Source organism: Aplidium turbinatum, chromosome 10, assembly GCF_918807975.1.
Source record: "Aplidium turbinatum chromosome 10, kaAplTurb1.1, whole genome shotgun sequence".
Lineage (NCBI taxonomy): Eukaryota > Metazoa > Chordata > Ascidiacea > Aplousobranchia > Polyclinidae > Aplidium > Aplidium turbinatum.
Genome location: NC_137481.1, coordinates 7,998,670 through 8,025,421, shown reverse-complemented (window position 1 = coordinate 8,025,421; position 26,752 = coordinate 7,998,670). Strand labels below are relative to the sequence as shown.

The following is a 26,752-nucleotide window of genomic DNA, read 5'->3' as shown; positions in this document are numbered from 1 at the left end:
AAAAAACGCATTTCATTTTCACATGCTTTTTCTTAAAGAGGCGGCAAAATCTGAATCCGCTCCGGGCGGCACATTCCCTAGCTACGCCACTGCAACACTTGAGTTTTTTAAGAAACGCAAATATTATATAGGAGAAAAACATTTTGCACATGGTTGAAAACACTGAATATTCATCACGGGTCCCTATACAGTGGATTTCGATTTGGGAGGAAGAACGATGCAAAATATTATGGGAGGCCCACTTTGGCAGTCTATTTGATTATTACGCATTGCTGCTAAACTCTGGAGTAATGTGCCTGACTGCCTGTTTTCATTGGCACATACACCTGACCAATCGCATCCCCCCAAAATATCTTGCCTTCGCTTGCAAAAATAGGTTTTTAATGTTATTGGATTACAAGGTTTTAGTGACATTGTAGGCTATTACATGTTGAATTTTTAGTTGCATTCATTAGCCATATATTTTTATACCACTCTTTATTTCAAATAGTAAAATTTCCCCCATCTTCCCCCCCCTACAATTGTCTTTCCAGCTATGTCACTGTGTTGAAGCTGCGTTGAAATACTCTTTCTCTCTGAATGAAACATTTCTGACCTGGATTTTGGTCATTCAAAAAAAAGCCTGGTATCAAGGGATCGGTTTCTTTTTACATAGGCTAGACTTAACGTCTGCGCGAGTTGTGTCAACGTGAAATAGAACTTACTTGCTGCATGACCTTATCGTATTTATGTTTCACCTTTTTCCTTTGTTTTGAACAAGTTGTTTTGATCACTTGTTGAACTCCGCAGCAATTTCCATATTTAAACATATTTTGCTACAGTTGCATGGCCTTTTTCTAATCTAGATATAGCCTACCATAAATACTAAAGCTTGGTTGAGAGTTTGCATTTTTGAACCATAGACTAGCAAAACAAAGTAACCTTAGCAGGTTTAACGTAATGTATTAGCCTACATACAAAACAAAATATCTAACATATGAGTAATAACTCAAAGTTTCCGACACGTACGTGTGTCCTCATCAGGAATTAAATCTGTAATACAGTATAGCCTACATAAAACGAAAAATCGTAAGATAAATTTGACTTTGCACTATAGGCTAACTGCAACGACACTCTGGACTGAAAAGCCGCAGTCCAGAATTGCCTGTGGCTCATCGTTCCTTTTGTGTGTGTTCTAATTGTTTGTCCAATGCCTGTAGTTTAGCCTACACCTCATGTGATCTGTTTCCCACCGTATAATTTACTCGTAATCATTCTTGTATCGTTTGTTCAGTTTGTGCTTTTCAGTCCAGAGTGTCGTTACAGTTATAGTGCAAACTCAAATTTATCTTACGATTTTTCATTTTATGTATATTGCATATTTAATTCCTGATGAGGACACATGTAGGTCTACGTGTCGAAAACGTTTGAATCATTATGTTAGATATTTTGTTTTGTATGTAATACATTATGTTAAACCCGCTGAGGTTAGCCTACTTTGTTTTGCTTGACTGTAAATACTCCAGACAAACAAGTGTTAGGCATTATTATATAGATTATCATTTTTTTACATTTGTAATTCAGCATTCAGACTTTCAACCATTCGGATCATCATTTTGATCAGATAATAATTACTTTGTTCTGACATTAAGTCATATCATTCGTTAATTCGCATCAAGATTTGTTTTTCAAACGCAGTCTCATTCGACTTCTGAATTTTATGTCCATGCCTGCAAGTGTCATACGTTCTTCTTTTCATTCATCATCAATCAACAATCCGAACTCACCAAAATAAAAGAATTGAGATTCATAAGCTACCTCTTGTCATTGAAGTAATGGTCACTTCAGCAGCGGTCTGCTTTTATCAGGGTGACTTGTCAAATATTTCTCATCACGAAAATAAAGCCTAAACGCTGTAGACTAAAGGATTTTTATGTTTATTTAGCTTCATATTATCGTAATCTTGAAAGGATGGTTGGGTTACTCCACAGAAAAAGAATTGCCTTGACAGCAGAAAAAACATTGGCCATGCACTTTAGCAGATCATTAAAGTTTGACATTCAAAAATTAGTGGCCTTTATAGTAGGCCTATTTGTTTTTTCATTTTTACACTTTGCAGGATCCAACAAAATTTGTAATTTATAGCTCTTTTTCTAGGAAATTAGCACTGTCTCGAACCTATCTACATGTAGGTTAGGCTACATATAAGTAGCCTATGGCTTCTAGGAGCGGCAGCTCGTGATTATTTGTGATGGTGAGGCTGTGATTTTGATTCCACATGTTAGTTGACCGATGTAGGCTATGTAACTGCGTTTTGGCTATAAGGTAGCTTCCTGCTACATAGGAAAAGCCTACCAATCCAATATAATATTCAATGTTCAACCAAGAAAAAAACAACTTGAGACATACGTACTGACACATGTGATCAGTAAGTTTGATAGGGGTCCAGAGGGTACTTTGGACCCGGGGTCAATTTAGGGATCGGAATTTTTTCGAGGGGTAAGAACGAAAAAAGCACCATGTAGCCCGCTTTTTGTTGGTGTTCTATTGTTTTTTTGAATGTTACTTGTTTTTTCTCAGTGTTCTCTCGGCCCTGCATCAATGCATGTGATTATCTTTCTTATAGCCTATGATTCGCATAGGGTTGAGGGACAGTTTGAATTGCAGCCCATCAAATAGGCTACAAAATTTCAATGCATTGATGCACAATACCCTGCCTTTTAGGTTATATAAGTTAAGGTTTGTCAATATAGCAAACTTCATTTTCAGGAGCTGAAATTCAATACAGTGTATGATTTTAATACAAAAACAGCACATTTTTTAATAGAGTAGCCAAAACAAATTAATTAATTAAACTGCAGCAGAGTACCGTAATATTAAAACTGGTTCTTTTGCTAAACCAGTAGGAGGTTACATCCCCTGCAGTCCTTATCTTATGGATTAGGGCGGATCTAGCAAGTAGCCTTAGGGAAGTGGGCGATTTCAACAAAGTAGCCTACAGTGATGTGTAGGTCTACATTAATCCGACTTGCAAATACTTCGTAAATAAAGTTACTTTTCTGTGTTTTAGGAGGAAGATCTCCCCAATCGCCTCCCCTCCCTACATCCACCACTGCTACAAACGAGTCGCCACTGATTATCTTTAACATCTGTTGGCCTACAGCCTTTTCCATCTCTGAGGAGATCATTGTTATGCTATTGAAGATCGTAAAGCTATAGGCTAGATAGCCTATACAGTAAAAGTCTTCATTGTCATTTTCCTTTAGGCCTAATACACAACTAACCTGAACCAAAACAGTGCGTTTTGCGAAGAAATACATCATGAGATACATTTTCGGTTGAAGTATACGCACTACGCAGTCATATGACACAAATTTAAAAAGAGTGAAGAACATTTGTAGAGATTCTACTAACTCACAGCACCATTTTTTCAGAAGTGGTAACTTTGCACAGCCTTGTACAACAATCAACACAACCTAAATATTGAAGCAACCGTTCACAACTATTATAGAAAAGAGGTGTTTGAATCAAATCCCTTACTTGTCATTGAGGCATTGATCATAACTGGGGCAAGTAAAGTCAATAAAGTCAAGTTTTTTTAGTAACTTGTTGTGGAGTGGCTTTAAAGCAGAGTTCTGGACACAAGGAGTACGTTTCAAAATCTTAATTTGATAGATTAATAAAAAGTCAGTTTTTTATCGTTTGATCAGCTTTTCAATATTAGGTCAATAAAGTCAATTTTATGTAATGGACAGTGGACACGTTTAGTCCAAATGCTTTTTTAATGCTGAGTGAGAAAAACTGGTAGGCCATATATTGCTTTAACAACTTTTTGTTCAATAATCTCAATCTATGCTTTGTTTAACATCAAAAACACTGCAAAACAATGACGATATTTGCAGAACAATGAACATCGATAGACCAAAAACTTGACGAAGCGCCGGTTCGACACCGCTCAAGAGTAGGCTATGTGCTTGTGTCTTTGGCAAGACACCAAAAGGCATGCTGTCGATTGTGGAGTGGCGCCGATTCGACTATAGCTCTTGTTTTCTTTCATGATTATGAACATTACACTGCTCTAGGGAAAAATCCCTACAGCCCTTCTTAGGGTTATAGCCTACTAAACTAAACCTTACGTCACATCTCAACTCTTGTTTTTGGTGAACGTGATGTTTATTGTGGACAATGTTGGAGTTTAGTAGTTGCCTACTTATATAACCTTCAGTCGTGCCTATGATAGTCTCTTGAGGATTTCAATGCATTTTTGTCGATTTACTTCTTTTTTTGTTCATGCATCCTTATTTTAAATATAAAATGCAAGAAACAATGGTTCATTTAGTCAAATTTTCGTTTGAACAATAATCTCAATTTTTTAAATTTTGAAGTCAATGTTTTTTGGATTTTTAGGTCAATAAAAGCTTGCCCTAATCATAACCGATCATCCTATTCTCAAAATAAAGCCTTTTGTGACTGAGCCAAATCAAAATGCTCTTATTCTAAAAAAAGTTTTTCTTAAATTAATTAGTCAAGAAGGAGTTAGCTGGAAGATGTTTTCTGTTTTTCTCATATCAATAATTGTTCTTTGTCACTGTTTGACGTTGCGTAGTAGGCTAGGCTATACAACAGTGAGGTCGTTAGAACACGATTCTAACTTTTGGTTATTGACAGAGGACAGTTTTTAAGCAGTTTCATTTGATAGAGGTGTGCCGAGATAATGTTCTGGTACAAGATGGTGTGAGTCTGGATTAGAACTAATCCCACTGTTTCTTTCGTGATCCTTGCCTGGTCTTCGTGAGGTTGAAGGTGTGCAGTGCGTCACATCAACCTCGTTTCTTGTTTGGCTGAAATGCAGTACTTTTTAATTATATCTTACGCTGTAGGTAACTTCACGCTTGATTGCATTTGTATAAAGCAATGAAGCCAACATCTTTTTAAATGTAAAAAGTTTCAAAGCTTTTTCAAACCCAAATTGAATGAAACTCTTCAAATGATTTACCTTTTTCTTCTGGGAAAACAGGCTATAGAATATAGATACTGTACATCTTGAATAAGAAAAAAAAAATATTGGGCTATAGATTCATTCATTTTTAAATCCATTAACCGTAGGCTACAGATAAACCTACTGGAGGTTTGGCAAAAACAATCTATCTGTACATGCACATTGCACGGTAGCCTATAAGCTATTTGTGCGCTTGTTTACATCAAATGAAGAATGCAATAGGTTGAGTAAATATGCAATAGTAGTAGCCTTGGCAAGCAATACTTTAGTTGGTAAATCATCAAAAATACTCTAAATATCCACATCAAACCAAACCACATCCACATCATGAAAAGCCTAACTCTGAAGAAAATTAAGGAAATTCCTGAGAATCATTCATGATTGCGGCTTCTCACTCGTTGAACATAATAAGCCCGATTCATCTGACTTGGCTCCTGTGGATTATATTCCCAAGAAAAAAAAAAAAAAAACAGCTCAGTGGTCAACATTTTGCCACGTATCATGACGTCATTGATACGTGGAGAAGTATTAGAAGGACCAAGACTCAAGCTTTAGTGAAAAGGGATCCGTAAGTTGCATGACCGTTGGAATAAGTATGTCAACTTGCAAGGGGACTATGTTGAAAAATAAGTAAATCAACTTTACATGAGATTTTTTTGGGGTTTTAGTCCACAAATTTTTCACTCTTTTTTCGTAATTGACGTGTCTTACTTGAATTCTCTGGTTAGGCGAGTTTGTGTATTGGGCCCAGCACTGGATTGGCCAAATTTAGAAGTGAACTGAAATATTTAAAAAACAAATATTATGTTCAAAAAAGTTTTCGTTCAAATGTTATACTTTCTTTGAAAGTTTTACTATATTAGAGAATGAGATACAGCCTGATTTGTTGCATTCTGCAGACTTTACAAAAATATGCTTGAATAAAATTTTCCAAAAATAACATTTTAACGTTGTTTTTAGCCTACTGTCCTTCCCAGGTGACAAATTGGTTATAAAATCACCATGCTTTGAAAGACAGACGATTTCATTTAAAAATTTTCAGTCAGATTATTTACCACTTGTTAACAGTCTGATTGCACGTTTTTTAACCTAATTTTTCTCATTTTTTACTATTTTTCCAAGGTAACCAAAAGCTTTTATATCATTTCGAGTCAGTATTAAGTCACAAAATCGTAGAAAATTTTAGTCAAACTGCAGCAGTAGCGGTAGTTAAACTCTGCAAAATAGAAAAAAAAATCAGACCACACCTCCAGGGTGCCATGAGCCTTCGATAATTGCATAAAAACATTTGATAACTTGTTGATAACTTATCATACAAACCACTTAGTCTTAACAGGTCGGCTGCATAGCCGAGTGGTGAGAGCCCTGGAACGGCAATCGAAAGGGCACCGGTTCGACACCGCTCAAGAGCATGTAGCTGTGTCTTTGGCAGGACACTTAAAGTCATGCCTGAAAATGGACACAAAGATTGGCTTCCTTGCCTTCCCGTCCACAATCTAAATCTTCAACCACCGGGTGTAAGCCTGGATACGACAAACAAAAACAGTCTTAACAGAAAGTTCGGAAAGAAGATAGTTTTGTTGACTCATGTGCAAGCGAAAACAAGCAGCAGCACCTCAGCATTTGTCATGGCACCAGAAAACAAAAGCAAAATGCAAAAGTTTTCTGTTATAGATCTAGTAGGCCTACATCTACATCTAGCCCTTGTCAAGCATACGAAAAATAGATTAGCCTACTCAGCAAAGCGGATAAAGGCACGTGATGATTTTAATCAAATAGGCGTACGGTACTCTTAATTAAATAAGTGACTCCTCTTGCGCAAAACTGCCAATTGGTGTCTGAATTACAAGGTTCGACGAGCAAAGCTTCCTAAATTTTGATGTCGAAGTTAGAAAAATATTTAGAAATACTCTCAAAGGACTTTGCTGAAGGTTTCCCGTTTAAACAAAATTGAAAGTTAAATATTTGATCTTTGTAGACACTTTTTTTGTTTCAAATTGCGTCATCTAAGCGCTTTCTAGCTCACTCTCGTGGGCAATTGACGTGTGGACATAGGCCTATTAGTATTTGGAGCTTCCATTATGTGAACAAGTGCAGGCTATTTAGCGTTTGCACGACGTTGAACACAAATCGGAAAATTTTAAGCTGAAACCTTGATTTCAGCTTAAAATTTTCATCACTTTTAAACGTTTAACACACCAATATAACTTTCGCATTAAACTTCATGTTGATAAACCTGAACCCAGATTCCTTTCCAATGAAAGGAGTTGTTATATAAAGAACAGTGTAAGTGTGGAATAAAATCATTTTTGATGCTGAAAAGCACGGGCCAAGACTTGAATCAGGAGTAGGTTAATTTGTCATTTATTGTTTTTTTAAAAGGTTGGAATTTTATACGGAATTTTGCCAGTTTTTTTTTTTTATTGCAACGAGGCTGTGAACTCCATCCATTTGCTAGTCGGGTAGGTTAAGCGCCCTAGCTTGCGCACGAAAAAAAACGCAAGATCAAGCAGCATCGCTTCGGAAAACTTGTTTTTTTATTTTATTTTTTAAAGAAATATGGAACGCTTTACGATTTGCGTGTCATCCTTGCGCAGGGGCCATGCTAATCTTCTCTGTATCGTTCCGGTTTTAGTATATGTACTGCTAAAGCAAGTACTCGGAAAACTTGTTCGAAGAACGTAATGGACAACTCTCCATGCAGCGGCACCTATAGGAGATGAAATAATTCAGACAAGTAATACTTCAACAAGCAGAAACTCCACTCTGTCAATTTCGCTGACAGGGCCTATGTCAATGGCTCAAAGCCTCTACAAATATGCGAATCTGCCAGAATTAAGCTTTCCAAAAAGCTTTTTCAGTCCGATAATAAAGATTCCAACACTCTATCAGCTGAAGTTTGGGTCCATATAAGCTGTGCGATAAATGGTGGTTTAACATCAATAATTTTTAATCAATTTTAACTTCGTCATTTTCGCATCAGTCGAGAAATTTCATGTTGAGCCCAATTGCAAACAGCAAAGTTGAAACATTTTGTCTTGTACATTAATAAAAAGCATTTAGGCCTTCACCTTATGAGCTCTAGCTGTTCAAGAAAATTCAACTTCTAGTCTGAGTTTCAGTTGAAGCTCCAATTTCTAATTAGGCTTCAACTGATTTCATATCAACTTACCAATTTAAGCATTGCTGTTCTCACATCATCTTTCATGAACGCGTACAGAATCGGGTTCAAACTAGAATTGGCGTAGGCCAAGCAGGATGATAGCCCCAAACTGACCTAAAACACAGTTATGAGCTGTCTAGTGATATCTGTTCTAATAGGAAACTAATGCATCATAGACTTTTTTATGAAACATTTATCACAATTTGTGCTTCACATATATATGTCCAATAGCTTGCTGTTAATAATTGATGATAGAGCGTCATTTGAGTGCCCTATATTTCAGCTTCCCTTATAGGTAATCCTTGTTATCCGCTCTTATATCTCCATGATAAAACTAGTTTTCGGAAATTTGTTGGCCCAATGTTACAAGTCCAATCGATAAAAAATTGACTCCATCTTTGGCGAGGTCTGCCGAACATCCAGTAAATTGTTTAACCCAAAGTTAATTAATCGATTTTAAAAATTTTGATTCATAGTCTTCTGCAGAATTAATTTTAATGCTCTGCCAATAAAACAACGTAAGCCACTCAATCTCACATTTTTTCAGTGAAAAGTGATTAGTCCTTCATCAATTTTTAATTCTTTATTGTTTTTGCAATAGCAATAGGCCTACATGTAAATAAAACAAAAATTTCAAAATGACGCAGCCCAGCATGAAAGCCGTTAAGTTTTTTTTATGTTTCTAGTAGTAGGCATGCTTGTTAAAAATGAGCCTACTTGGATTTTATCACACATTTTCTAAAAACAGATTTTCTTTGGTAAGACATTCGTATAAAATTGTGGCTTTTTCAATAGAGGCACAGCGTTGCAGCAACGTTGCAGTGACATTAAGTTACCGATACCTACTAAGATGTGAAGGAAACATTGTAGACCAAGTTCCAAAGGTAAAATATTTTCCAAGATGGAAGCCCATATCAATCAAAGGGTATGTCCAATACAATTTTTATTACTTCTTTGAAAAGCTAAAATCACTGGACAACATTTTTGACAGTTGAATGCTTGGTAAGATTTCGGTCCGCCCGTTAGCTCAGTGGTTACGCGCCGACTCAAAATCACGCCGCACTGGTTCGGCTCACGGGTGTGGGCTTGAGCAACGCATTTCAAGACTGCTTTCCATTCAGGTGCACCTAGGAGATAGAATAATTTTCTGGCAACAACATTTCAACAATCGGACACTTCACTTTGCCAATCTTGGTAACCGGCCCTGCATCAACAGCATCTGCAAGTAGGCTATGCGAATTGCCAGGAAACCTATCAAAGACTTTGTCAGTCCAAGGATATAATTAATCTAACAAAGAATCTACTGAATAATATCAAAGAAACAGAACCTCAATTTCTAGGACAAACGTGCTGCGAAAATAAAAATTAGAAAATCTCTCTCTCACAGGCAAAATTGAAGGAAAACGTGCCCAAGGCAGACAAAGATTAACCTACTTAAACCAACAATCCAACACACACCTAATACACAAAGCAAAAGACCATGAATCTTGGAAACTTTTTATTCCAAAGGCAGTCAATGCTTGGAATCAAGTACGACAATGAAGGTAGAAGAAGTCCAAGGATAAAGATTCATAACCAAACCATCCAAGTTACTATTCACGAACTTCGAGACACGGAGGAGTCTGAATTCTTCAAAATTTTACAAATTGGAACGAAAATAAAAATCAGCCCAAGTAGATTATAGGCTTACTTTTACTGAACAATCCAACAAACAATATAGCCAACAAATCGCATGAGGTTTTTCCAAGGTACACAGTTGCTCTTTTTTTTTTTATTTGGGTGTTTGATACAACTTGAAAATATGAGAAATAATTAGGAACTGTACTTTATAATTATATCACCACGATAAATGCTTTATCAACAACACTCCGGGATTCACTCAAAGCAAGCGTTGTGGTTCATTTTTATTTTTGATTTTTACCGAATTGTGCTTTATTGATTGATACCTCAATTTGAGTTTAAATAATTCAGAGCGAATTATCTCACATTTCAGATTTTTTCAGACAGCATCTTGTTTGCGTGAAAGCATTAAAACATTTACATTTCGGCAGTGTCGCAGTTGCAGCACACAATATAGGGCATAGGCTACAGCACTGACAATGCAAGTTTGGGCTGGATGCAAATTTGCCATAGCAAAAGAATGTAGACTACCATGTCTCCTTCATATTCCAGGACCCAACAGAATTATTCCGGTCCGAGGCACTAAAATAATCTTGGGTAGCTTGCCTTGGAACCCCCTTATCAGAGACATAGCCATGGGGGCTTGGGCTCGTTATGTTGATCATTGACTGCCATGACTGGTTACACTATCTGGTTTGCTTATTTTGTCGTTTTTATGTGTTTAGGCTATTATGGACATTTTGTTTGCAATAAAATAAATTGAAATGAAATTGAATAGGCCCTTGTGAATAGGGCCTCTGAGAGAAATTTTCACTAGGGGTACGAAGAGTCATTCCGGACCCCCCTCTCACTCCGGGATCCCTTTGTCTTGGGCAAAAAGTGTGATGTTTGCTTAGACGTAGGCTATTGCACACCACACAACATTTTACTGCATAATTGGACATCTGTGCGCAATAATAGTATCAGGCTGCAATAAAACTATTATTTTGTGTTGTGCATACCATGTGATCTGTTCTTCGCCAATTTGTGTATCCTGCGTTGAATTGGTGTGTCAGTTGTTGATGGTGTGGTTGTGAGGTGTCGCTTGTACATCTTAATGTAAAATTTTTAAATTCATTTTTTTACTTCTCTTAGATGTAGCTTATAATTATTTCTGAAGAGGACACTATGTGGTGTCGAAAACGTTGGATTTAGTAGTTTTTTCATGTTTTTTTGGTGTGTTTAATGTTAAATCCGTTAACGTTACTGAGTGTTATATCTGGTACAAACCAAGCTCTCTACCAAGGCTTAAACATAACATCTTGTTAAAACATAATCAAGTTAATCATCTGACCAATCCTAACCTTTCTTCATTAACTTTTGCATTCACCACATGCCCAGCACTAGCAGAGGTAAACGAGAGAAGTCACCCCTAATTTGCTCGCAAAGCACTCAATTACCTTTCTGGGCCCTTTTGCTAGATTACGGGCACCCCAGGACTAAAGAATAACAACTTTTATGCTTGAAATCAGTCGTTTAGGATGGTTTTAACCAAACATTTTTGCGCGTAAACTATAAAACCTCAATTTCGGGCCCCCCAACAAACACAGGCCTGGGCCCTCAAGGGTACGCCGTACCCTCCGGCCTCCGTACCCCCTCTCATAGGCCTTGCTTGTGAGGATTCCACCAAGGATGAAACAGCTTGTCAACTTGTCTAAGGGAGTAGCAACTATAGACCTATTTGCTTTAACTCTTTTGTTTGCTTGCTTGGCATTGAGTATTATTACTTCAGTTTTAATTATTTATTGCAAAATTGCTTCATATAAATTGCGTTTTATCACCGGTGTAGACCTAATTGTATTTTGCCGTTGATTTAATGCCATTAGTATAAAGACATTAGTTTTTATTTGATGTAATTTATTTGCAATACACCTTGTTTGACACCAAAACGTTTTCATTTTGAAACAGAAAATCTCAAGAAAAAACAAAGTGTTATTTTGTTAAATAACTTTTTAAATGAACTGTTTGAATTATTAATCTCAACAGTCTGGTTACTTAAAGGTTAAAAGAACAGGTAATTCGTTCAACTTTAACGACCTTACAAAGTCCAGCGGATGCCTGGCTCGTGCAGTCATGTTGTTTTATAGTCATTAAATGGACAAAAGTAAGTGATGAAAGTGCAGTACGAACAGCTGGTCGAAAATAATGGCGCATTATATCCAACCCTCAATACGAGGAAGGAAAGGAACTTAATGATGATGATAGGCTACTTACTGGTTTTGGTATTTTTCCTTAAAAGACAGGATATATCTGTAAAAATAGGATTGAATGCAAATGTACTACAATAATCTACCTAAAGAAAATGAGGAGCGAGATAACTTTTTCCGACCCCTTGGAAAGGTCCCTGGGCCTTAAACTAATCCACGCCCTTGGTTTATACATACCCCCTTGGATCTTCTGCTAACGTTAGGCTACCGGTAGCCTAGTGTTTATTTGCAATACAGAAAATATGGATTATTTTCATTTGTTTCTGTGTTTTACAAAACTATGTGTGGTCTTAGACAAAGTGCCGTGTACTAAACCAGTGATTTTCCACCACCAAGCTAAGACACATCGGCGTGCCATGACATGGTGCCAAGTAGGCTCTAAGGTAAAGTTTCCTGAGCTTTGAGGAATGATAAGATAAGATTCTTATCACACTAAGCTTTCGGCACTGATGAGAGTATAGGGTGGTCAGTTCTTTTCTCTCGGCCGCGTTTCCTTCAGCAACTATGCCCACCCATTATTTTTTACACCCTGAGTAAAGGTGAAAGGTGTTTATCAGGTTCGCACTATTGGAAACCCGCTTTATCCGTTGCGCTATTCCACCGCCTGAGGCTCTACGAGAAACTTAAAAAACTGTTTTGATGAATAAGCGTTGTAACCCAAATACGTCGGAGAACTCTAGGAAACCATGCGTTTGCAGCCAGCAATTGAGCCTTTTTAATACTGTAATGCAGCAACTTGGTCCACCGTGACTCCTCGCAAATTATGCATGATAATGATTTTGCCTTTAAAAAGTTTAAAGTTTTTATTGATTTCATGGAATCAACATCGATTTAAACTCTGCGGAATTGATTCCACCAATGCGAAGTTAATACTTATTTACGTGGCTGCGTCTACTCTGGTTTAGTACACATTTACAATTTTACCTGCGACAAGACAAAGTTTGCCAAAGCCAATACTTAATGAAAGGTCATTACGTGGCTTCGCTTCAAAACGACCAAAATGAAAAGAGAACTAATTAAACTGACAAGATAAGTAAATGTAAATAGGACAAAAAACTGCTAGGGTTGAGATTAAATTGACTACGGTACTATTCGTTTTTACGACACTTATCTGCCGTGCTGTTTATAACCGTGCCCTCACCTAAAAAAAAACATTTTACCCAGTGGACAAGATAATTTGAACAAAGAAGGGACTAACTCTACGACAAATAATTTTTGGTGAGAAAACACAACATGGGTTGGACACTGCTTCATAACCTTTCCCTTTAATTTAATATTTCATTGTCCTAAATTTTCTATCCAGATCGTTGGCAGCCCCTTCAAAACTCTAAGAAACAATGCTTTCTCATAAACAATTAAAAAGCAATAGAGCCCAATGATCTCGTTTTTAAAAGACAATTTTTGTTGAGGCAATTAATGAGCCGCTTTTGAAAAGAAAAACAAACACTCTATTTACAAAGTGCCTTGGGAGTAAATAAGTCGGTTGAACGAGCTTATCTTCCTACAAAGAAATTTACTTACATCGAATTAAGATAGGGATCACAAGAAATCCAGATCTCAAAATTCTATAATTTTGGCTACTTTTTTCTAATTCCAATCATAAAATCATTTGGCTTTAAATCCTAGAAATTTTTCATGATAAAAGAGGCCAGAAAGTTTTTTAATTGTGGTCTGCACCTAAGCCAGTAGCGTAGTCAGGAATTTTGAAAGGGGGAGGTTTTGACCACCCAGCGGCGGGGGGTCTGGGGAGCCTCCCCCAGAAAATTTTGAAAAATTACTTTAAATTTGGTGCATTCTGAGAGTATTTTCAACAAAAATGTGGGTACGAATATTACTGTAAAATGGTGCTGTCCGGTTGCATAGCAAACGGATAAGATCACGTTTTCTTCGGCATTTTTCGGAAGTAAAGCTAAGTCTCTATGTTTTCTTGTTGCTAATTCCCGGCTGAGATGTTTGAATGTTTGGTATTGGCAAAACTCGCTCTTTTAATGCAATTTTGTTCAAAAATTAGGCAATTTTTTTAGACTGAAAGCATCTTTCTCAATATCGTGACGTCACACGCGTGCCAAAGGGAGGGTTGTAACCCCCAAAACCCCGCCCCTTGGCTACGCCACTGACCTAAGCTATATCTATTGACATGGAGCTCGTTTCTCTGTTCTTTGGTATTTTCTAATAGGCCTACTGTAAAACCAAAAATCGCCAAACAACATTCTTAATGCAATTTTTGTTTTAGTCAAAAATATACTCAGGCTCTTTAAAACAATTTACTTGATTGAAAGAAAAGGAAATTATGTTTTACGAAAGGCAGTTCATAACGAAAAAATATTCAATGAGGAACAATCTAAAGCAAAATCAAGGCAACTAAATTTTGCATCAATTCGAATTGTTTCAACAAATATTGGACATACTTTTTACTTTTTGTTTCCCAAATCATTAGCCAAGCAAATCATTGAATATTCAAAGCATAAGGCTACAACACGCGTACTTTAAATTTTAAATCGATTTCTATGAAGCCTGTCGAGTTTCTTGTGTATTTCATTTCGATTGCGTCACGAAACCAAATTGTTTGGATTTTGAAACGAGGCCAATTAATCTTAAGTCCACACAAAAACGAAAAGATTATTAGCTAAAGTAAAGTGTAGTTTTCTACAACAAAATGAATAAATTTCAACTCTCCATATTTCAATGCTGACTGCTTCAAGGACATTTCTATGAAGTCATTATGACGCACGCTAGCCTGTCATATGCACATACCCCCATACTTTGTTCGTCCAATCCCCACTTAAAGCGAACATTGAGACTCCACAGCATCGTGAGAATGTGGTTGGGTAACCAACATATAACGAACATGCTGATCACGCATAAAATTAGACGAGTCACCTGAAACAGTTGAAATTAACACTTTTTTGTGTACATATATTTGTTAAATAATACCGTACTCATTATCATGATCATTCGGAAGTGCCAGGGAAAAAGAAGAAAGCTAAAACAGAGGTGAAAGCAAGTGCTTGCCCTGGACAGGTGTTTTTTTTAGGAGTTATACAACTTATTCAACTGAATACATTACTCTATTGCTGATGTAAGTCAAAATCAGCCACACGTAGTAGTAAAGTCAGTTGATTTCCAGCATTACGCCACAGACCTCCGTTATGGTCGTGTCTCCTAATAATCTACAGAAGAATCTGATTCTAAAGTCATGTCATTATAGAGTGTAAACTCCAAATGCTAAGTTCATAGTTTGGTAGTGAACGTTTCTCATGGACAGTGGCGCCTCCAGACCTTCAACAATGGAGGGGCAAAATATTGACAGTGCAAGACAGTAGCGTAGTCAGGAATTTTGAAAGGGAGGTGTTGACGGCCGGTAGGCGAAGCCCGATGGCGTGTTCGCCAAAGACGACACTTAGCGGGGGGAGGTCTGGGGGTCTCCCCCAGAAAATTTTGAAAAATTACTTTCAGTTTGGTGCATTCTGAGAGCATTTTCAACAAAATTGTGGGTATGAATATTCCTGTAAAATGGTGCTGTCCGGTGGCATAGCAAAAGAATAAGATCATGTTTTCTTCGGCATTTTTCGGAAATAAAGCTAAGTCTCTGTGTTTTCTTGTTGGTAATTCCAAGCTAAGATATTTGAATGTTTGATATTCGCAAGATTCGCTCTTTTAACGCAGTTTCGTTTAAAATTAGGCAAACTTTGTTTTAGAGACATAGGTTGATTGCTTTTTTTTTGCGAGATTATTACAGTTTTATTATTTATCAATTTTCTCCTTGTTTGATCCAAAAAGCGATCTTATTCCGGTAAGTCACTAACTTTTATGCTTTAAAGTCAACACAAAGCAGCAAGAAGAGCAAGTTTAAAATAAAAGAGAAAGCTTTTACCCCCCGCCGCCCCCCTTGCAACTTGAGTTGACTTCAGGTTGAGATCCAAATATTAAAAAAACAATTACAATATGTAATAACATAAAAAAAATTAAAAAAATGATGCCCAAAACATTTGGGGGCAGCTGCCCCGCCTGCCTCCCCTCTGCCGGCGCCACTGCTCATAGATTTGTTACAGGTTTACTCCTTGGCCAGTCTGGCGTTGGCGAATCATAAAAGAAGTTTTTCAATTTTGTCAAATAAGTAGAGTAGTAAACGATCGAAGGGTAAAAGTAATAATAAGCCTATCCATGGCTATCTTAAGATACAGCCTGATTTGTAACATGTTGCAGAAATTGCCAGGTTTTTCTAACTTTGGGCGAACGTTCAAATAAATTTTTCTAAAAATTAAATTTTTACGCTTTCTTTACTCTTTTCCCCACATGACACAATAGGTTTTAACATCCTCAGATGTTGAAAAACAAAGAAAATTTGCTTTCGAAGATTTTAGTCAGACTATTAATTTTTCAATAACAATCTGATTTAGCGTTTTTCAACTTACTTTTTCTCATTTGCTACTGCTTCCCCAAGGCAACAAAAAAGTTTTATGTCATTAGGAAAGAGCAAAAAGTAAAAACATCTCAGAAAATGTCAGTCAAGTACTAACAGTAACGGTAGTTAAAATCTGCAAAATGTGACAAATCAGGACGCATCTCCAGGTGGCCATGGCCTATCCTTGAAAAAACATCGACAGTGTCATGGTCAGGCCCGGATTTAGGAGGGGGGCAAAGGGAGCAGGTGCCCCGGGCCCCCGACTTTTGAAGGGCCCCCTACGTGGAAAAAAATGTGATTTTGTGTTATTTTTTCTTCCTTTCAGCCTTTGAAGTTTCTGCAAAATGCTGTGCAGTGCTGGATTGATGCTACTGTAGACGCAGAGGTGGTTTTTGCAGGCCCCCCCCCCCCGATCTAAAAGTGCTCCGGGCCCCTCATCAGCTAAATCCGGCCCTGGTCATGATGCTTTCTATCTCCAGGAAAGAAACTTGGGAGAAAGATTAATGACGTATTTTATTGGGATATCAACGTAAAGCAGTCTAACAAATGGTCAAATAGTTCTACTAGTGACATGATAAATGAAAATTCTTGAAGGACCTTAACGAATGGTTCAGCACTTCCAACAATCAAAGTAGGCTAACCGTGAATAGCAATAAAACTCCTATATTCGACTTTAACATATTTCACTCACAGCTTCTCATACAACTCTAATCTCGATCACAACTTCTAATAGCACCAACTCTCATCTCGTATTCAAAAACTTCAACTTCAATTCAACTCTCAATCAATAATCATCTCAATCTCTATATGAATTACGCAAACTACGCCACTAATTATAGCAGGTTTGTTTTGACCAGTAACCTCCCAGAAGGTACAATAATGTCGTCATAAGAACTCAGTATTCTGGTCAAGGTTTACTGCCCGTGAACAGTTTTGTGACGTCATAACAACCTACTACCTGACAAATTGTTCGATCTAGTTGGAGAACCTTCTAATCTTTCACGTATGCAGAATCTTTTAGAAATACATTGCATAATAAGAATTTCGCAATCAAAGGTCACAGGACCGTTATAGGACAGTAACCGATAATAACATTTAGTAAGAATTATATCAAGTATAATGCTGTGAGGCTTCGCAGATTGATTGTGACAGACAATAAATAAGCATTTTCATTATGCCCTTCTTCAATGCTACTCCAAATGAAACTTTTCGTTAAAAAAAAAAGCACGAAGTAATGTCCTTATTTATATAAGATATAATACTGTTTTAAAAATACAAGGCACAAAAAGATGCAGCCAGTTAACAGTTAGCGACAAAAATAAACAGCAAGCAGTGTTGTACGCGTCAATGAAATAAATTGACGGCGTCAGCGTCAGCGCGAATTGCCTAAAAACTTTACGGCGTAAAGTACTGCGTAAACTCTTAAAGAAATTGACGGCGTCAGCGCTAATTTCTAGCGCTATTTTAGCCAGGATCTCACAAAACGGAAGTATTGCAACCAAGTTTAGGCGAACAATGGCTATAAATAAAGAGCAGGTTTTATGTTTTTTGAGACGGTATTGTAATTAGCTGCTTAGCTTATTAGTTATTTACTTGTAGAAACACAAGCATTTCAAAACGTTTGTCTGACAATCTGCTGCGTTTGGGACGCATAATGTCCTCTCCAAGTGAAAACATGCGTTCCACAGTAGCGCTATGAATGGTATTGGTGTGTTGTATTTCAAGAACAAGTCTTGAAAACGTTTACTCGGAAAGGTATTGCTGTTCCAAGCGTGCTGTGATGGTTTAGCGTATATAAATCTTTTAACGAGGTCTACTGCACCAACATCGCTGTTTTCAAGAGTATAGAGCTCTTGAAATAATGTATCTTCAACCTCCGCGATGACATTCATTGATTTTCCTCTTTCTCTCTTTGATCCCTCGTTCTCGATACTGCTCACGATATGAGTGATCACCATTTCGCGAACTTCTTCCGCTTGTATATTCCAGGTAGCTATTCCAACCAACGCGAAAACGGGTAATTCGGATGAGTCGCGATGGCCAGAATACATCGTGAAACTCTGATTGTGAAACGAGATTTTCCATGAAAACAAAAAATGACGCATAGCGCTTGACGCTTAAAATCGGCGAAATAGTGGCGGCGCTATCACTTCCGTCAACTAAAAAATAAATTGGCGGCGCTAGCCTCAGCGTCAACAAAAAGTTGAGTCCGTCAACGTACAACACTGACAGCAAGCCATATTACCTTATGCTGCGTCTCGGTAAGCCTTAATGCAGAAGTACTGGAATTTGTAGATCTCCTTTTCAGACTAATTATAATGAAGAGGTAGCAATAACTAATGATAATAAACGGAATGAAGAAGCCCAAGCCGATGCGGCTCGCGTAATATGCTTCTGTCCAGCCTGCGGCTTTGGGAAGATTCCATACGCACAGGACACAGTTGTTTGTCACAGATTCCTGAAACGCCACAAAAAATTGGAACCAAACTTAGAACGCAGCGTTTTAGGATTATACCATTATACACTAAAAAGTTTTAAAATCTATTTTCGAACAAAAATTCTAGAGATAACAATGGAAATCTCACTCAGACCACCAAAAGCAGGTCACTTGGTTGTCTGAGTGGAATAGCGCTTTTCAAGTGAGTTGTTTTGTTTCCAGTAGGATTCCAACTGATTTGGTAGTATTCAAATTTCCTTGGACGAGTGAACCAGTATAGTAAACTAAAACCACAGTATGGTGGGCTTTTTTTAATAATTTATTGGTGTGCCATTACTGCGGTTTGAAATATATGCTGTTTCAAAGCAGTTACGTTGCGTGGTAGTCTTGGTTCGACGTTCAAAGCTTCTTCGACACCGCCCAAGAGCATATAGCTGGGTCATTATAATAATAGTGTTATGGTTTTATTTACTGTCGCTCTGCATCAGCTAAGGTCTTTTGGCGACAGGGCTCATTTTTAATTTTATATCAGGCTTACGATGTCGTCACATTGTCACTCGAGTTATTTTCACTGCGTTATGCAAGTAAGAAAACAACCGGTACCGTTTTTAAACTCTTTGGTTTGACCAGACCTGGAATCGATCTCTGATCTACCAGCACCAGAGCCAAAAGCGAAACCACTCGGCCCCTGAGCTGGCTAAGCAGTTTCGTCTTTCAATTCTTGCTGAGCGAAAATCAACGCATTTGTGTCATTTTTGACTCACTGGGAGTACGATTGAAATGTTCTTTTAGCTTCTTTAGCAATGTGATGTACCGATGTATTTCTACGACAAATAGACGTACAAAACTTTAAATCTATTTTCAATCTGAACATTCCTCATGCGCTTCCTAAAATCTTAATGAGCCGAACGAGAAAATATTGAACACGACTGCGCCTAGTGCGCCATATCGTAGGCAAAGTAATCTGCTTAGAAATTAATTCCCTTTTTTACATTGATTGATCGTCTGCAAGCGACAAATCAATGTAAAAAATGATTAACTTGCTGACTGGGAACCAATTGAACACAGAACACTTTGTAAAACTTGCGTGTAGGCCATACAGGGCCGTTAAAAGGGTAATTTAGGTCCGGTACCAATGAGATCCTCGGACCCAAAATCACAAAACCTCAAAATAATGCAACATATCCAAAGAATACTCGGTGATTTAGAAAGGTTACGGGTACCTAAAATCAACCAGGACACTGGTCAAAAAGTACCTCATGAACCCCCTCCTTAGGGTGCCCACTGCCCAGACAGCAAAATCCGTCATTTTTACATTGATTCTACGTCTGCAGATGTTAAATCAATGTAAAAAAGGTGGATCTTGCTGTCTAAATGGTCCTTATATGCAGCTAAAAATTTAAGTTGCAGGAAATTGTACGGGCGCCCCTTACATTGGTTCCACTTGATGTAAAAACACTTCCTGTGAAATATGTTTTGTTTTCAACGACAATTCATGTATACTCAATGCAAACAAAGTTTTATGTAATTGATTGAGTTTCGCTTTTAGCAGCATGATTGTAACTTACTTCACAAGGTAGATTTAAACGATCTGTCTTAGCCTGATGCCGCGAGTTTGCTGTGGCAATAGTAAGTTGCGCAAGCTTTCGGAACACAGTTCATGAAAATCATGTGGTTATAGGAATGAAGTTTTTTTATTGAAAAGGCGGGCCTACTGAAATTGATACTTGTATAAATAAAATGTAATACGGTACCAATAAGCTATTGCTTATGCCTACCCTTTTCTACAGGAAATTTTATTCTAAGCTATGCAGCTAATATATGATTTATAGGCTAATAAAATATGCCTATGACATGAAAGACACTATCCTAACAATCTAGATGTATTTGTGACAATTATATGACGAAGGAGAAGTGTTGCAGTTTGAGTGACTTCATTAAAGAGGCTTCCAAGCTTATTACTTTGACAGGAAACTGGGAGATTGAGATGAGTTCTGGGTTCTTCATAAAATATGCAAACATTGCACTAAATCCCATTTCTGGGCTTGAGGAAAGTGCTATGACGTTCGGCACGTTCGGACTGCCATGGCGTAAAAAAAGCCGCGGACTCACCACAACAATTGACTTCTGCACTGTAAACATGTTTGAACGGGATCGGAGAATTGAAAACGCGTAAAAATTCAAGGTCTTTGGGAATACCTTAAATGTTGATTAATTAAAAAAAAGCTTGAGGTTTTTCATTTTAACCTATTGGGAACTATTTAAGGAAGCGCCGTTTCAAAAATTTAAAAGTTTGCACATAAGGACCATCCTAACCCCCCTGTCAACTCTATTGCGTGTATGGCAGCATGCCTATAAGAACTCACATAGCAAGGTTTGATCCATCTTTATGGGAAGACCAGAACATAATGTTCTCATTACACTAACTGAGCCTTCGGCATTAAACAAAATGGATAGTCAGGTCCTCTCTCTCGGCCGTCTTTCCTTCAGAAATTACACCTACCCAATTTATTACACCTTGGGTAAAGATAAACGATGTTTATCAACAACTACAACAGCCGAAAGTCAAAACAGACTCGTATAATTGATATGCGAGTGTCTTATCCGCTGCGCCATTCTATCACCGAAAGCTGTTTCATAAAATCCGCCCGATAGCTCAGTTGGTTAGCGGGTGATTTCTGAAACGAAGAAACTTTAAGACCAAGCGCCGCTGGTTCGACTCTCGGAGTGTGCGCTTGAGCAACGCACGTTAAGGATTGCTTTCTATTCAGCGGCATCAAATGGATGGAATAATTCCCCGGCAACAAGACTTCAACAATCGGAAACGTCAGTCTCGGTGACCGGGCCTGCAGCGTCAGTGATTCAAAGCCTCTACAAGTATGCGAAACTGCTTTCCCAAGAAGCTTTCCCAGTCCGAGGATAAAGGTTCAATCAATCAATCAATATTACCATCGAAAATAGTTTTGTCTTTACAGAATTTTTCATCATTTAACGAATATTATTTGAGACGCAGTTTAATCGATTTCTTGTTAAATGCATAAAATGTTGTTTCCATTCCAATGACTGTTTGGTGATGGTGGTTTACATTTTGTACCGTAGCATATGTTCACTGAAAGTATCAAAACCATTGAAAATGGAGCTTTATAAAAAGGTTTGTCGTTGTAAAAAGTTTTTTCGCCATTAGGTGCCTCAGTTGGGTAGTTGAAATATTTGGCATACAATCTATAAATAACTCAACAAAAACAGTTTTAAATAAAAAAGCTTAATTTACCCTATATAGCGCAGCTTTCTTAATACGAAGAGCGATTCGCAAAATGAATCCGTTGCATGTGTACAAAGTGAAAAAATACGGAAAAGTTTTCTTAAGCACAAACTTAAGTCCTACCTGTCTGAAAAAAAGGGCTTGGCTGGCAATTAAGCATGCAAAAAGCCAGATTCCACAGCATGCCCTGATAGCATTTCTTGGTGTACGAATTTGGCGGGGACTGAGAACAAAAACAATAGCTAGGTATCGGTCCACTCCCATTGCGGCAAGAAAGAAAACGCTGCCGTATAAATTGAGCAAAGAAATGAAGCTGAGCAACTTGCAACCCACTTTTCCGAAAATCCAACTGAAACGACAAAAAAATTAAAAATATTAAGTAAACGAAAAATTGAAAGCCTACCTCGCATTTCAACAAACTAGCCTCCTCATCGCATAGGACAGTGTTTTTTCATTTATTTTGAGTCACGGAACACTTTATGCATTAATATGATTTTGCGGAACACCAAACGAAATTTTATAATTGTCACAGTTTCTTTCTATCTCTTACCAGAAAAGAAACTTGGAAAGGATTAATGACGTAGTTTAATGGGATATAACCGAAAAGCAGTCAATTAAATGGTCGGATAGTTCTACCGGTAAAATGAGAATGAAAACTCTTGAAAGACTTCAACGAACAGCTTCTCAAATAACTCTAATTTCGAACACAATTTATATCAGCACCAATTCTTATCTACTTGTATTCAATTACTTCAACTCTCAATCAACAATAATCTCTGCACCTATTGCCAATCCACAACTCATAACACAACTCTCATAATCAACTCATACTAATAATCACGCAAATTACACCACTATTTATAGAGGGTTATTCGGTCTAGTAACTTCGAGAAGGTTACGTAAGGTTACATCAAAAGACCCATCGTTCTGTCAAGCTGCATTAAACGTAAACAAGCAGAAGCTTAAAGAAGTTTAAAGAATGTCACGTAGGGTAGAAGATTCTAGAAAATACGTAACGTAATAATGATTTCGCAATCAGAGATCTATTGGTAAACATCCTTATGACATCATGACAAACGGGATTTGGCAGTTATGAAAAACAAAAGAACAGTCCAGGTTTGTTCTGAATGAATGTCCCAAATGCTCTGGAAACACATTACATAATAATACAAACTTCGCAATCAAAGGTTACTTCAGGTCAGTAACCGATAATAACGCATCGCTCAAAAATTCCATAATGAAAACAGCACGTTCTGTCAAGATACAAAGCAGCCCGACGCGAGGCTTTGTATATTGATTGTGACAATAATAATGTAATAAAATAAACAAGGCAATATCAATTTAGAATTCACTTTCAGTGCTTCTCAATGCGATGTCTGGGCCTGTTTCGATGAGCACAAAGTTGATATTGGTCCAATATTGATATTGTGGGAATTGCATCAAGACAAACGCGAAGCTTTTGTGATTTTCTACAGGTGTTCCATGCAAAACGAGTCACTGGCCAAACTAATAAATTTTTTGCGGAACACCTGACGATTTTTCACGGAACACTGTTTGAAAATCGCTGATGTAGGCAATCATCTTATTACCAAGATGAACTTTTTCTGCTTATCGAAAACACATAGTAAATACAAATACAAACACTTCAATACGGTAGGCTACTCTCTTTTGTTGAGTAGTGTGCTAATTTTTTTAAATGAAACTTCAGATGCTGCATTCATAACAAAGGTAACTGAACCAGTGACAGATCCATAAAGTAGCCTTAAGTAGGGAGGGAAGGGATCTAAACAAAACACAATGATGTGTAAGTCCACATTAATCCGACCTTGCAAATACACCGTTAATAAAGGTAGTAACTTATTCTGTAATTTAGATCCCCCCCCCTCTGGATCAGCCACTGCACTGAGCATGTTCGCCAAGTGAAATTACGCTACAAATAAGTGTAAGCTACATTAGCTGGTTTAACGTTTTTAAACTTACTATCCTTTTAAAAAACGCTGCACTGTCCAAAAAGGCATTGCTCCAACGAAGATAAAGTCGGCGATGCCAAGATTGATGACAAGAAGATTAGTAACTGATCTTGTGTTCAGGCCCGCTGAGTTAATTATGTCTTGCTTGATCAACAACCATAACACCAAGCCATTTCCAATCAATCCAACCACACAAATAATAATGTAAATAATCGGCGTAACCACATCTGCCAACACTGAACTGTTCAGGACGCATTCTGTTGAATTGTCAACTGCTAACGAAGTGGTTGTTACAAAGGACATCTTTGGTTCTACAAATTGATGTGCACTGCTTGAAAGCCTGCTCAGAATCGCCGGAACGTTGTGGAACACTTTGACTTCAATATTCCGAAAATATCCAAGTTAAATAAAAAGTAGTTTATAGCCAATTTTGTACTTGCTGCATAACCACAAGGTTTTCTGTAACTCATGTGCTGTACATATACCAAGCGCAAACTTTTTTTTCTCTTCAGAATTTCCCTTTTTTGTTTGCAATCAAAGATTCAAATATCGATTAGCAATTTCTTCTCAAACAAGAACAATCTTTAAACAAGATAATATGTCCTCATGATGAATTGGCTTGCCTGATAACTGTTTTCAGCTGTGTAGCGTAGCCTACAGGACATTAATAAGAAACAAAGTACAAGTACTACGCCTATGTTATTTAAAGTTAAGCAGCGCCACCAAACCGCTTTCTGCTTGGTTACAATTAACGAATGCAGTAGGTTACAAGTACTCTTATTGCAAGTCGCAATCTTCAAACTGTTAGACAATCAAAAATTTTACACCACCAGACGGTCAAAAACGTCAAACCGTCAGACGTATAAAACTTCAAACTGTCAAAATCAGTGACCAGACAGACGACAGTAAACTTTCCTCTTCGATTTCGAGCATGCAAAACTGGAGGCAGTTTTCTTTAAAAGAAGGTTTAGTTTGAAGATATATATTCTCTCAATTATTCAAAAGAAAAAAATCCTGTCTGGCGAGAGGCCGAACAAACAACACAACCGAAGATTCTTTTGATTGTGCAATTTTATCTAAACCTACTGTACATGTAGGCCCAGCCAAAAACATAACAAGAAAATTAATAGTTTCTTCCTTTTTTACTTTTCCTTCAACAAAGAATTAAAACACAAGCTAAGCCATGAAGCGTGTGCGTAAGGTACCAACTAAAGCAGGCAGACAATTAATTCAATTTTTTATATAGCCTACTTGCCAGAAAATGAGATATAGGCTGCTAAAAATAAAAGCTTACGTCAAAAACAAAACTGATACTGATATTTTTTCATTTTTTTTTTATTTAGTAAGGTTAGAAATAAGAACTGAGATCATCCTCCAAAACCTGAATAAGAAGTAACAAGGTATTGTGATCGTGCCAAATCCTTGTATTTGGTACATTATTTGGTCTTGAGGCGAGCGCACTTTAAAGTTTGCGTTTTGTGGCTTAGTGTCCTACCTTTTTCCAGACTTCTGCTATATGATGCCAAGCAGCAGGACCGGATTTAGAATAAAAAGAGGCCCTATAGGTTATTTCCCTTCTGAGGCCCCAACCGCCCTAACCGCCACAAAGACGAGTATTTCAAACAAACAACCACTGATACTATTACGAATTAGTGATGGAGAAATATGAACACAAGTGTTGAAATTAACCATTTGAAGATAACCAAAGTTTGTAATTTAATTGTACACATTTTGTATCACATCCAGACTATCGCTCGGTGTTTGAAGATTTAGATTAAGTGGACGGGAAAGGCAAGGAAGCCAATCTTCGTGTCTGCTTTTAGTCATGCCTTTAAGTGTCCTGCCAAAGACAAAGCCGAATGCTCTTGAGCAGTGTCGAACAGCACACTTTCGAATGCATACCAATGCTCTCACCACTCGGCTGAGCATAGCCAACAACATTTTGTGAAATATAAAAACAGGAAATTGTGCCTTAGTCAAATAAAATAATTATACTTTATTGTTACTAATATTTTCGAAAAAAATATTAAATTTACAAATTTGTATTTTATGTTGCTACTGCACTGAGCAGGCCGGAAGGCCGAAACGGTGTGCCACTGTCTGCAGTTATCATACCACATTACGTTCTCGCCAAATAGTAAAAGACGTATCAAGAAACAAACTGTTGAAAACAAACAAATAAAAAATACTCAGATCGACTAAAAAGTTTTTTCCTAGCCTTTCTCGAAGAAAAATCTCATTACAATATCTTTGCTTCAGTTTGGCACTTTCAATACTCAGAATACTTTTTGCAGACAACCTGTCTTGAGACTTTGTGGATCTCAATTCATTCTTAATTCTTTTAAGTCTTGAAAAGCATCTCCTTCCTGAGCAAAACCGAATGATTGATTCTAGATTTGGGCCATCTGAATGTTTTGCTTGATTGCTTGTACATAATTTAACAAAGTTCTCTATCACTAATGAGACTAAACGTGTTCGTCTGTTAGTCTATGCTTTTGTCTCACCTACATGTGAAAGTGAAAAAAAATTATCAGCAAGTTTCATGCATCGTCTTCTGTGTATGCTTCTATCAAAAGTTCAACGCTTAGTTAAAAATCTTGCTTAGATGTTGTTGTTTTTGGATGGCTTTCTTAACATAGTGGAAAATGGTGCACTTCTATTTTCTGCAAGG

The 26,752-nt window shown here is 37.4% G+C and overlaps 1 protein-coding gene and 1 non-coding gene across 2 annotated transcripts; both read right to left on the bottom strand.

Moving 5' to 3' along the window:
* Nucleotides 1-4,459: 4,459 nt before the first annotated feature.
* LOC145778847 (uncharacterized) lies at nt 4,460-14,783 on the bottom strand. Its single transcript, XM_082590430.1, has 4 exons — nt 14,762-14,783; nt 8,151-8,255; nt 5,690-5,757; nt 4,460-4,820 (listed from the first exon to the last, which is right to left on the bottom strand). The coding sequence occupies exons 1-4, from the start codon at nt 14,765-14,767 to the stop codon at nt 4,658-4,660; spliced, it is 342 nt and encodes a 113-aa protein (XP_082446556.1). The 5' UTR covers nt 14,768-14,783; the 3' UTR covers nt 4,460-4,657.
* On the bottom strand, nt 7,532-7,637 carry LOC145779171 (U6 spliceosomal RNA). Its single transcript, XR_014290523.1, has one exon. It is a non-coding gene; the product is annotated as a U6 spliceosomal RNA (small nuclear RNA).
* Nucleotides 14,784-26,752: the final 11,969 nt, after the last annotated feature.